The sequence below is a fragment of the Teleopsis dalmanni genome, chromosome 1 (assembly GCF_002237135.1).
Source record: "Teleopsis dalmanni isolate 2A chromosome 1, ASM223713v2, whole genome shotgun sequence".
NCBI classification, from domain to species: Eukaryota; Metazoa; Arthropoda; class Insecta; order Diptera; family Diopsidae; genus Teleopsis; species Teleopsis dalmanni.
The window spans coordinates 72,336,876-72,349,840 of NC_051846.1; the positions used below are offsets into that span (position 1 = coordinate 72,336,876).

General features: G+C 29.6%; 1 protein-coding gene across 1 annotated transcript; it reads right to left on the reverse strand.

The window, feature by feature from the left end:
• Nucleotides 1-3,480: 3,480 nt before the first annotated feature.
• On the reverse strand, nucleotides 3,481-4,501 carry LOC119670405. Its single transcript, XM_038080651.1, has 2 exons — nucleotides 4,015-4,501; nucleotides 3,481-3,954 (listed from the first exon to the last, which is right to left on the reverse strand). The coding sequence occupies exons 1-2, from the start codon at nucleotides 4,430-4,432 to the stop codon at nucleotides 3,842-3,844; spliced, it is 531 nt and encodes a 176-aa protein (XP_037936579.1). The 5' UTR covers nucleotides 4,433-4,501; the 3' UTR covers nucleotides 3,481-3,841.
• Between the last annotated feature and the right edge of the window lie 8,464 nt (nucleotides 4,502-12,965).

Sequence of the window (12,965 nt, forward strand, 5' to 3'; positions counted from 1 at the left end):
GCAACCAAAGATATTTAAACTGAGGTAACTTGTTCAATAGCTTCAGTTTCCATTTTAATGGTAGTATAGTTGTATGGTAGTCGTTTTTTACTGATGATTATATACTTGGTTTTTTTTGATATTCAAGTATAGGCCAAAATCTGTACTCTTCTCATTAACTTTTTCAAGAAGAAGTTTAAGATCGTCTATACTATCACCTATAAGTGTTGTGTCGTCTGCGTACCTAATGTTGTTTATAAATATACCATTTACCTTTATGCTTATGTCCAGATCGTTTATGGAATACTTGAAGATTGCTTCTGAATAAATATTGAACAAAAGTGGAGACAGGATTCGCCTCCATCATAAACCAGCTGTAGAAATTTCAATGTTAATTGCATAAAAAGTGCTATGAACAGCAAAGGAAAATACCATAATTTATGTTAATGTATCTTAAAAATGCCTTTATGGTTATGGTTTATAAATAAATGAAATACATTTTAAAACATTCTGTAGAAAATGTTTTTTTTTTTGAGTTTTAAAAACAATGAAGCAGAAAATGTGAATTAAAAAATTAAAAATTGTGGCTGCCATATGTGTCAATAAAAATGCTTTTCATGCGAAATTTAACCGCATTTAAATTTTCGCGGTGCAAAAATATTTTATAATTTTTTCCACTTATTTTAAAAACTACAATTCAATCTTTAAAGCATCACTCAAAACGAGAAACCAAAGCAGAATTCCCACGCGTTTGCGGTGTGAAAATGCAAGCACTAAAAAATTATCCACGTGTGAAATTGAAGCTTAAAATTTCAAGGCACGTTTGTTTTTATCCACTTTTCAACAGAATCCAGCACATGTTTTTAACTATATAACATATATGGCTATATGGCTATATATATGCTATATGTATATATGTGCTATATGAACGTATGGATTCATACGTTTGTTTGAGTTTTTAAAATTTCTTTAAACTGTGTTTACTTAGTTTAGCGCAAAAACGTATTTTGGTCGATGTTTTTTGCTCATGTCAACACTTTTTGTGAGCATTTCAAAGGATCCGAGAAATATAATAAAAATTTCACAAGCGGATGCATGCAAAAATTTCTTATAGTTCTAATTTTTTTCTGCAAGTTTTACAGTAAAATTTGTAAATTCCAAGAAAAAACTGTACCACCACGTCAAGGTAAAATTTAATTGAAAAATAGGAAAAACTTACGGTCATGAATTTTTAAATAGTTTTGAATGGGTTTGATAAGAAAGAAAGCTCAAGTTTAAATTTATGCAATGCAGCATTTCAAGTTTTCAAAATCATATCTTCAAAGGTCTTAAAAATGATTTAACATAAATATTTATTAAGAATTAGAAGGGTTCGAATAGCAAAGAAAAGACAACAACAAAAATGGTAATTGATTTATTGAAATTTAGGTGACCATGTAATGCTTATCATCAGTGGTCTTAGGAAATATTCAAAATTTTTAATTAGTTTATAGTCCGTATATAATTATATATGGATTAATGTTTGGGCTGCAAGTGCTCAGCTTTAAACTCGTGCCTATCAAATTAGAAGTGCTGACTAATCGTGTTTTTTCCAAGTAACTAAGGTTGTGCTATTAAATTTTTAAAGTGCACCGAGTGAGTATTTTGATATGACTGACTTTATTTGAAACAATGTAGTGAATGTAGTTCACTAATTTTCGAAACCTCTTTAAAATATTTATAGTTTATTATAAATACTTTTTTGATACTCTGTGTTTTGGGTGAGTATTGAATATGGACCCTCCACACAACAATTTTTTTTTCATCATTTTCAAGCACTTTAAAATGAAACATGTGAAGTAATATACTAATCCTTAAGAAAATATGTAATAAGAGCGTATAATCATATGATATTCTAGTCAATACCTATAAGATATTTTGATTTCTTAAACTTAGAAATCACTCCTTCAAAGCAATTTAAACAATAAACATATGTTATTCTTTTCAATACTGACCACATTTCTTGACATTTCATCTGTGATCATACAATCCAATTTTTATGAATGATAACGACATTCAGATCGAAATCGTCTACATAAGTCAATTCACCATCGTTCTACGTTATTTGATCTGTTATGGAACTTGGACCATCGAACTCGTTTACCTACGTCAATTAACCATCGTTTTGCGTTATTTGATCTGTTATGGAACTTATCCAATATGTTTCACCACATCCGATAATGGCATTATTATAACTTATACTCAGTTAAAGTAATGCACTTTTCAAGTCGCATCGCAAATTATCTCAATTCAACATTGGGACAATCAATTTGGACAATAATTATACCAAATTATCCTGGAAATATATTATGTTCTTAATTAGTGATGAGAACCCAGCTCCACTCGTATTAATTGATATCAGTCTAAAAATAATTTAAAATTTTGTTTTTCTTTTCCAAATGAGAGTTTAAAAATCCATCTGTATTTTACAAAATAAAAAAATAATTTAACAAAAAAAACTATATACTCTCTGAAAAATAATTTGGTTGATTTCAGGTCAAAATATTCTTTTACTTGACGCATCATATTAGTTGAACCATATCACGTGTTGGTTTTCACATCTTCTATACTACATAAGCTGAAATTTTTCTAACTAAATGATCAGGTCAATTTAACTAGTATGTGGTTAGATCATATTTTTCTGAGTGTAGTCATTTATATGATGAAAATTGTAAAAAGCATTAAAACGTGTAGTCATAGCAAAAAAATGTACATAAGTCTATTATAGAGATAGGCCCACATTCTGCAAGTTCCTATTAGGAATTCACTCTAAACCTTATATAGCGTACAGTGCGAGTACTTTATATACATTTATGACCCTCACAACCTAAAATGTTGTTTACAAAATTTTATGTAAACAAACACATAAAGTCCTAAGCGACTTGGTTGGGTGATAGTAGACATATGTTATATCGAAGTTGTGAAACGATTTGTTTCACTTCAGCATAGAGATTCCATGAAGAATCATGCTTTCCAATAGTTATTACTTTAAGTTATGTAGACAATTGATAAACAAAGACCTCTCTCGATAAACGAAAATTTTATTCTATAAGTTCTTTATCATGTCTGTCCTGCTGTACAATGTAGAAACTTGCACAGTAACCAATAGTGTTAAGAAGACATTAAAAATATTGTAGCGCAATATTGTTAGAGAAATCGTGGTGCCATGCATACTGGTGAAGTGTATCGAATAAAAGAAATAAAGAACTTCAAGAATACTGCTATGTTAAAATAATTAAGCGTAAACTAAATCCAAAACATGTACTTCCTATATAAAGATTCTTTGGCATTACCCGAAATAGCTATATGTTCATAAATAATCTCTGTTAATTAAATAAAATTTTACTGTGGTTCATTACTGTTTATTATAATTACAATTATTACAGATATTGTAATGGTATTATAGAACCATTTCATTGCATATTATTATTGCTAGTTTTAAAGAAATAATAAAATTAAAAGTAGTTTTAAATATATTTCACAACAGACTTTCGTTTTATTTTTAATATCTCTCCTCCCAATTTTCAATCACAAATCCAAATATCTCTAGGTTTAATGTTATATGTAGCTATAACATATGCCAGCGTATTGCAACTAAGTCATAATATTAAATTCTGGGCAGTTTCTTATAACTTCATGTATTTGTATGCATTTCTTTTTCGGGTTTTAATAAAGAGAACAACTTCATTTCTAAGAACTTGACTTGCAATAGATTTCTCTCTCTCACTTCTCTTTTTCATTCTAAGAACTTTCTAAGAACATTTCTAAGAACTTAACTTGCAATAGATTTCTCTCTCTCACTGCTTTTTCTAATCATATTATGTTAACAAAGTTCATCATCCGTTTCTTCGCTCTCATCACTGTCATCACTATCATCACATATTATATACACAATAGGGTTTACAATATAATTTTGCCAAATATTACAAACACAATCTGAAAATAATTTCCTTATACATTAATATTAATATTTGATAATAATTTTAAAATTCGAACCTTTGGATTTGATAAAGAATGGCCATATATTAAAGTTTCTAGCTTCAGTATTTGCTCTAGCTCTCTCAGGTGATAAAGAATCATCTATGGAAAAGATAGTGTCATTGTCTTCAACCTGAATAGAATTTTCTGTTGATTCACTTTCTATAATAATAGTTTCACAATGCTGACCCTTGATCAAATTTTCTCCAGATTTTTCTTCTAAAAGAATAATTTCTTGACATTCAATATGATTAGAGTTTATTTTAGGTTCATCTTCCACAATAATTATTTCATGCTGTTGCACTGGTTTAAAAGTTTCTATTGGCTTTATAGTTTCCAATTTCTCCAATATTTCTAACAATTCCTTTTCATCGCCTTTAGATAAGTTTTCCAAAAGAAAATCTTGTGGTGTACAGGTCTCGCATTCGTGAGACATTTTGATTTTTTAACTACTAATTTAGATTTTTTTTAAATAAGACCTTTAAATTTTGAAGAATTTTGCAACTTTTTCTATTTATATTGTTTATATAATATTTTTTTACTTGACATAAATGATGATTTAAACATAATCTAAGGTAAATCGATCATTTTATTTAAGTACTGCATCTTGGTAAATATCCATTTTTCATGAAAAATTCATTTAACAATATGCTGAAGAGAATAACGGTAAGTATAAACATAGTATTGTAAATATATTTTGGTTATATGTATACATTTCATCTAGATCATTTAGGACCACTGCCTTCAACTGCAAAAACTTACAAATATCTTTTTGTGGTAACAGCCGCTTTCACTTAGTCATATATCCCGTAAAAACCAGCTTAGCAGAAGAAGTTCTTAAAAAAACTGCAGCAGCAAAGCGAGATGTTCGGAAACCCTCACTAGTTCATAACCAATAAGGGCACTGTCCTCACTCCAAATAGCTTTAAAACGTATTGTATAATGCAGAACTTTTAGCACCACCTGATAACAACGGGTGTCCCTAGAAGAAACGGAAAAGAAGAGCTTATGAATAAGGTAATAATAGATTTGCTAACCAAACTGTCGCTTGAAAATCCTTTAAGGTGGTACACTTATGTTAGCCATATACAGATGGCGATAAACTCCAGTGTTTCCAGAAATCCTGTGTTTCCCTGTGTTTAACACCGAATGTCACAATATTTGACAATACTTCGAAGAAGAAATATTAAACAACTTCGAGAAATACCGACGTTGGATGCGCCAGGAAGCCAAAGAAGAAATTCTAAAGGTTTAACTAGAAAACAAAACGCAATTTGACAAAAAACTTAAGGAAGCTATCCGTTATCACGTTTGAGACTCATTTGCTATACTTGGAACGCAGTTTGGATCTCAGCTTATTATTTTACTTGAGCCCTTATAAAGTCACTAAAGAAAATAAAAACGATTATTATGAATGAAAAAGTTAGATTCACACGAAGGACCAAAACTAACTAACCATCACTGAGCAAATGAAAGCTTGGAGTGATTACGGTGAGAGTGGAGCTGAGTCGTCTGAGACAGACGACGGACAACGAGTCGGATGAACTAGTGTAGATAAAGTAGCTTAATAGGGTAGATAAGGCAATGAAAAGAAAGCAAAGATTAGAGAAGGAAAAAGTAAGAGAAGAATAAGCTAAGCTAAGTTGAGCTAAGAGTTTTTTTTTTTGTGGGAAGACAATAAAGAGTTTAATTGTATATAATAAAAATGTTTATAAAATAAAGCTCCAATAAGTTAAAAATTAAATATAAACTTGAATAAATGATACAAACCATTAAGAAATATTGCGTAGGTTTTTGGATTAACCACATACCGAAAAGTTTTCGGAGGTTCTCATTTAAAATTCGCGCGCTGTATATTTTTCGATATTTTAAGTTTATGTAGTTTGGCAGCACTGCCTTAATTACTTGCCAAAATGAGCGCGATCTGTCGGACAGTTCGTTTACGGCAGCTGTTGAAACCAGTTCACCTCAGTAGTGCGTTGCGAAAAAAACAATGGAAAAAAATATTGAACAAAGAGTTTGCATCAAATTTTGTTTTTCGAACGAAATTTCGTGTGCAGAATCGTTGCGAATGCTACAAAAGGCTTATGGGGAATCAGTTTTATCGAAAACTCAAGTTTATGAGTGGTACAAAGCCTTTCAGGACTGTCGTACGACCGTCGAAGACATGCCGCGTTCTGGACGACCTTCGACCTCTACCACCGACGAAAACATTGAAAAGGCAAAGGAAATCGTGTTCAAAAATCCTCATGTGAGTGTTAGAGAGATAGCACGAGAGCTAGGCATCGGTCGTGAGATGGCTCGTTTGATTTTGGTGGACAATTTGTGTATGCGACGTGTCAACGCCCGGCTTGTTCCGATTCACCTCAATTTGTTCAACATTATCAACGATTTTAAGGCCAAACATTCAATAAATACCATCGAACAGCCACCGTATTCACCTGATCTTGCACCGTGTGACTTTTTCCTGTTTCCCAACCTCAAATTACCACTCAGAGGAACGCGTTTTGAATCCATAGAAGACGTAAAACAGAATTCGCAGAGGGAACTCAAAGCCATACCGGAAAGCGCCTATAAAAAATGTTTTGATGATTGGAAGAAACGTTGCATTTGTGTATCGCTTCTAATGGAGCATATTTTGAAGGAGATAAAATAAATATTGATGAAGATTAAGAATTTTGCGTTTTATTTAAAATTTCCGGAAGCTTTTCGGTCACAATGTATATATATATTTATTATTATTCATATCCACAAGGAAAAGTTAAAATATTTACTTAACTATTTTTTATAAAAATTATGTATTACTTATTTTAAATCAGAATATAATGGAGAAATAGTCTCCCGGTGTAACAGAACACCACGACCTTAGTTTTCTTCTTTTGTTACTATTGATATTAACAAACGAATAGATGCCATTTAAACTTACTATTTTAATAAAGGCTAGATTGTCCTCCTATTTGGAGCTCCTAACAGAATATGACAATAAGGGAACAGAATATGAGACGACTTAATACATTTCTTCTAATTGTAATCCATACAGTCAAATAGATTGTTTCTTTAATTCTCAATCCCTTCCACCTAGTGCAGGTCAAGAGATCCCTTCAAATAAACTGCCATCAACTATGGTTCTTTTTTTATTAATAATTTACGTGTACCTAAATATAAACCTATATATTACCTATATATGTAAAGATATACCAAGAAATATTGATAACCTGGTAACATTTATGTAATAGTGACAACTATGAAAAAAGTACTTAACATCCCGGTTTTCCACAGTTTTTGGATGCATCACTTATTATATATTTATAGATTAAATATTTGTAAAATGCTATTCTGATTTTATAAGTTGTTTAATAAAATAACAGCAGAAAAATACACTTTTGGTATAACTACATATTGCATTACTTTGATAATGTACTATTGTATTGAAAAGATTGGTTCACCCCTATAGTCACGGTTGCCACTTGAAAATTTTTTTCTGTGCCAAAATTGGTTTAAAAAGGTACCATTTCTGTAAAAAGAGGTCCAAAATTTTTCTATTGTCTTTTTATAAGAAAATACAATTTATATAAAATGTACAAAAAGTATAAAACAATACAATATCCACAATAAAGTTGGGTCGCCGAAAATGTACCATTTTTTGAACATGAGTACCAGAGTACCAAACGGGAAAAAAAGTACCAATTTTGGTACTAAAGTACCATAAGTGGCAACCGTGCCTATAGTTACAATAAGATATCCTTCTTCAGCAGAACAGAGTTGAGGTTGCTGGTGCGATATCTAATGGGTCACCACGAGTCCCTACGTTACCATCCCAACAAAATGGGCCTGTCCGAAGAGATAGATCGTAGGAGAGGAGACAACCACCCACACTCTATATGACTGCCCAGCCTTGATCTGGGCCAGGAGGAGGTTACTAGGTCTGGAATTGCTCTCCCCTTCCGACATTAGGAGGTCCTTAACGGCCGACATTTTAGCCTTCATCCGGAAGGCGGAATGTCTGCTGTTCAGTTAAGGTCTGTTGTAGCACAAGAGATCAATCATAATCGCAGTGCTCTCCTCCAATGGGAGCTAGTACCCCGTTGTTTCTTATCTTATTGAAAAGTTACAATACTTATATTTATGTTTACGTTTGTCTTTTAAATATCTCTATAGCACAGGAATGGAATTCAAATGACAATTTTAATTCTTCGGCACAAGATGTTTAAATTATTTGTTTAGGCAAAAGAATATTTATTCATTGTTGCCCATTATATTATATTGTGTATGTGAAGGGGACGTAACTCATCATATCAATATTACCAAAATAATATTAATTATCTAAAAATAAATTATATGGGAGATCAGTCCATGGCACATAACAAGCTACATCAATCACTCACAAAAAAAAATTAATTAAAACATAACAATTTTATATTGAATAATATATAGGTATATTCATATAGTACAAGACAGATTGTGTGAAGAACAGTATTACAATTATTTATTTCGTATTAATAAAATAATTTGCTAGTGACGCTTAAAAAAAATGCAGTCATTAAGAAAATTTCCCCTCAAAAATCAAATTAATTTATCAAATTTATTCATATCCTACAGTTCAAGGTTTGAACTAAATCCAAAGCACATTAAATATCGCATAATAGACAATACACCATACATTATAAACATTTTATTCAAACTCAATTACAATTATTATTATTATGACATTTATCTTTTAGCTTTTATTTAAAAAGCAATACAATTCCTTTCTTGTGGCTCTTGAAAATAAAAAAAAAAAAAACAAGTTTTGCTCATAATTCAAATATATATATTGAAAGGTTTTCAAAAACCAAAACAAATCTGATGAATCCAAAGCACGTACTTAAAAAATTCTGTATTAAAATAACTAACAACATATATGATATCATACTTTCGAAGGATTTTATTTAAAATATAATTTAAACTTAATGAGAATTATTATTATAAAAAATTATTAATAAAACCAAATAACTTTGTTTAGTTGATGACTCTCGAAAACTCAAAATTTCGACATTTTATTAATTAGAGGATTCAACTTATAAAATTCAAAGGTTTTGCAAAAAACCAAAACAAGAAAATACTTAAAAAGAATTTAATTCATGTAAAGAATTTAAGAAATTTTATATTAAAATATATAACAACATACGTCATAATTTTTGAAGATTTTACCCAAATATTATTTAAACTTAATGAGAATTATTATGGCAAATGACTTTACTAAAAGCAATACAACCACTTATTTTGTTTAGTTTGTAGATCTTTAAAATAAAATAAAAAAAATTTACATAAAAGTCACATATATTTATTGATCAACGTTAAACTTATAAGGTTCAAAAGGTTTTCAATATTTTTCAAAATAAAAAAAGAAATTTATAAATCCAAAGTACTTGAAAAATTTTACATCAAAACAGCAAACACACAACGCAGTTTCAGAAGATTTTATGGAAAAGTGTTTTTAAACTCAATAAGAATTATTATGGCAGTTTGCGTCTCTTTAAAATAAAATAAAGAAGTTTTACACAAAAATTACTTATATATATTGACCAAAGTTTTTCAATATTTTTCAAAACGAAAAAAAAAATTTATGAATCCAAGGCTCTTAAAAAATTTTACATTAAAATAGCAAACACAAAACGCACTTTCTAAAGATTCTACTCAAAATTATATTTAAACTCAATGAGAATTATTATGACAGATGGGTATAATAAAAGCAATACAATTATTTTTTTTACATGAATGAAATGATTTACATGTGAATATGAAACAAAATTGATTGCTGTCATTGCACGAAAACAAGACGACCGAACTAATGTTATAGTATAATAGTAATTATAATAAATTATAATATTATAGTAGCTAAAACTACTTCTGTTAACGAAATTTAGATTTAGTCGTTCCCACAAGCATAAGCTTATTTATGCTCCACAACTTTTTGGTTTACCATTACCTTACATTACAATAATAGGACAATTCTGGCAAAGATCGTTATAAGTCTTTCGAGAGATATTTGTAGGATCGACCGAAAGAGCGTTTGTAAGATTTTAGCTATTCTGGCACAAAAGTGTATGTTTAATGTTTAATTTGTAATTCCTGGTAGAAAGCTGTTTTGTTCTATATCTTTCGTGGTGGAATCTAAAACAACTGCTAATCGCTATCACATGCAAGTAAACATTAAAAAAAAATTAAAAAAAGTTAACTTAAAAATGCACAAAAAGTCAAACATTTCTTTATGATCTTTATCATTTCTATCTGTAATACCCAAAAATAAATCCAAGTTTTCCGTAAAATTTTTCCTTCTAATAGCCAAATGAGAAAGCTAAAAGTCTTCGCATTTTATATTTTATACCTATTTAGAAATCACTGAAAAATTACGCAAAATATGATATTCAATATATTTATTTTTTTAACAACAAATCCAATAATTAATCATACAATGACATTTGTTACTTTATAAATATTTAGTGTGTTTTTTTTCCAAATTTTAAGCAAATCGGCTGAAATATAACAGTATGTCATTTTGCACTGGGCAGAAAATCATTAACCAACCTTCTTCCTGTCATAGGTCATAGGTATATCCCATTTCAGACACACTATAAGAACAATGAATATTATAAAAATAGTGTTTCTATGTAGCTTTTTTGTGCTATAGTATATTACAGGTTAATTTCAATTCCAAGCTACAAATAACAGCAAATACGAATACTGAAAACTAAATACTGATCTACTGGTATTTAATCCATTTTATTTGTGCTGACTTTTTTTAAACTTTATTATAGATGATTGATGGGCTAATTAGTCGGATTTAATATAAGATTCTACAGATGAGTTGCTTTAGACTTATGAAATATAATTTAGATATAAATGATTCTGGATCTAAATTATAAGAAACTTACATAAAACCTAAAACATAATTTAATAATTTCCATAAAAAAAATTTCTTTATATTAGCGCAAAATTAAAAAAAAAATACAAATTGCCGCTTTTAAATTATAAATTGTAGAAATTATGGAGACTCTGAACTAAAACTCTGAACTAAAAGATGCAAAAACAAGATGAAAATGTCACACTTAAGTGGACTTAAATTGCTCAATGTTCGCTTCCTGCCACTTGCTCGAGTGCCTTAACAGCTGAAAGGTGTGGAAGTGATACAAACTGGTAGTGATAGAGTTAGTAGTGATAGTTTGGGTTGGGTAACGCTTAATATCAAAAAGCATTACAGAATATGAAAAGTGAATAAAATAAAAAGAAATTATAGTAAAGACCGACATCTGTGACATTTGGCTAGTCGCCATTTGAGGAAAATAGCACAGAATTTCTCTAAACATTCCCCAAATGGTGTGCTTTCATCTATTCATTTTTGCAGTTTGCTGGCTCGGGTGGACTTCATTGTTTTAGTTCTTTTCATTTTTATAAATTGTTTTGCTGCCAAACACTTGCGTTCAAACGAAGAGAAAGTGTTTAACTTTTTGAAGTGAACACAAAAAATTTGAAAGAGTCTGAGATAGTCATGCATTTAATGAATGAGTTTTCAGTTTTATTATAAAGCACGTCAAGTTTTCGTTTTTAATTTAAATTAAAGTTCTTGACTTGTGGAATAAATCTCGTTTACGAAAAATAGTTTTATTTAACAAAATATTTATCTTTAAGTGTTCTAGTTTTGAATTTGGTTATAAGCAAATCGAGAATTTAACTGCTCTGAATAAAATTTATCTTACTGCTTTCTATCATATTTTCTCGATATTGTCATTACAGAAGCTATGCCATTTGGCTAGATTGCACATGTGAAATATATACTTATGTATATGCAACATATCTCTTGATTAGCGTACTAAATACTAGTTGACTTATTTTGATGATATCTTAATCATAAACTTATCATTGCTTAATCATACTAATTTGTCATACTGATTATCAATACGTTTAAACTATTTGGCACCAACGCCTAGTTAACTGCAGTACCAAAACCTTGACAAACTAACTTATATATAGCTCTATAACTCTTCTTCAGGTCGCAGTACAACCACAGCCTATATCCACAATAATAATAGCTCTTCTTTGTCCAAGAAATACAAGAAAGTAGTCGCATATATAAATTTTTATACAACATTTAAGCTACTTTTTAACATAAATTGTATCTATATATAGAATATTTGATAGAGAATTTCTAGACTGTAATATTTTGTTGCTTTGTAAAGAGTAACATACATATTAATTTGAAGTGCAGTTAATGATATATGTACATTAACGAATTGGATACACAAATTTTAATACAAAATGAAATATGTATTAGTTTTCTTTTTTATTTAGAACAAAATTAAAAATTGATTATATTAGTATAGAAGTGATATTGTTAAGTAAGTTACATTCAAAACAACAAAATAGTTATAAAGTGTCAAGTAAAAGTTCGCTTAGTTCATTATGAGCGAAATTGACAAAAACATTTTTAATATCTTAAGTAAATCTTCATCAATTTTCATTTCTTTTAACATAACTGCGCTTTCTCCACTACACCAATCCAACCTTCGTTACGCCTATGCTTTCTGGCTTAAATAAACGTAGTACGATATGTATTAAGCCTCTCGATCACATCTCTCTCCCCTGATTACTAGAATGAAGTTTCCAAATTGCTGTGGAAATTCTCATTGCTTTTCCTTAATTCATTCCTAAAAGGCGATTTTAGTAGATTCAAGTCTCACACTGTGACTTTCAATGTTTCTACCTATCGGAGAAAAAAAGAAAGAAGATTCATCTTCGAAAATAGTCAACAATGTCGGATTTATAGGGTTTGTAATTTACCTTCTTATTATTGCCCAAAAACATATCTCCTAAATTCTTCTTCATACAATATTAGATCCGAGAAATTTATTCAACGTTATATATTACGGATCTATTGTTGTGTGATTTCTGATTGTATCCAAAATTGAGAAAGTATTTAAGAGGAAAGTTCT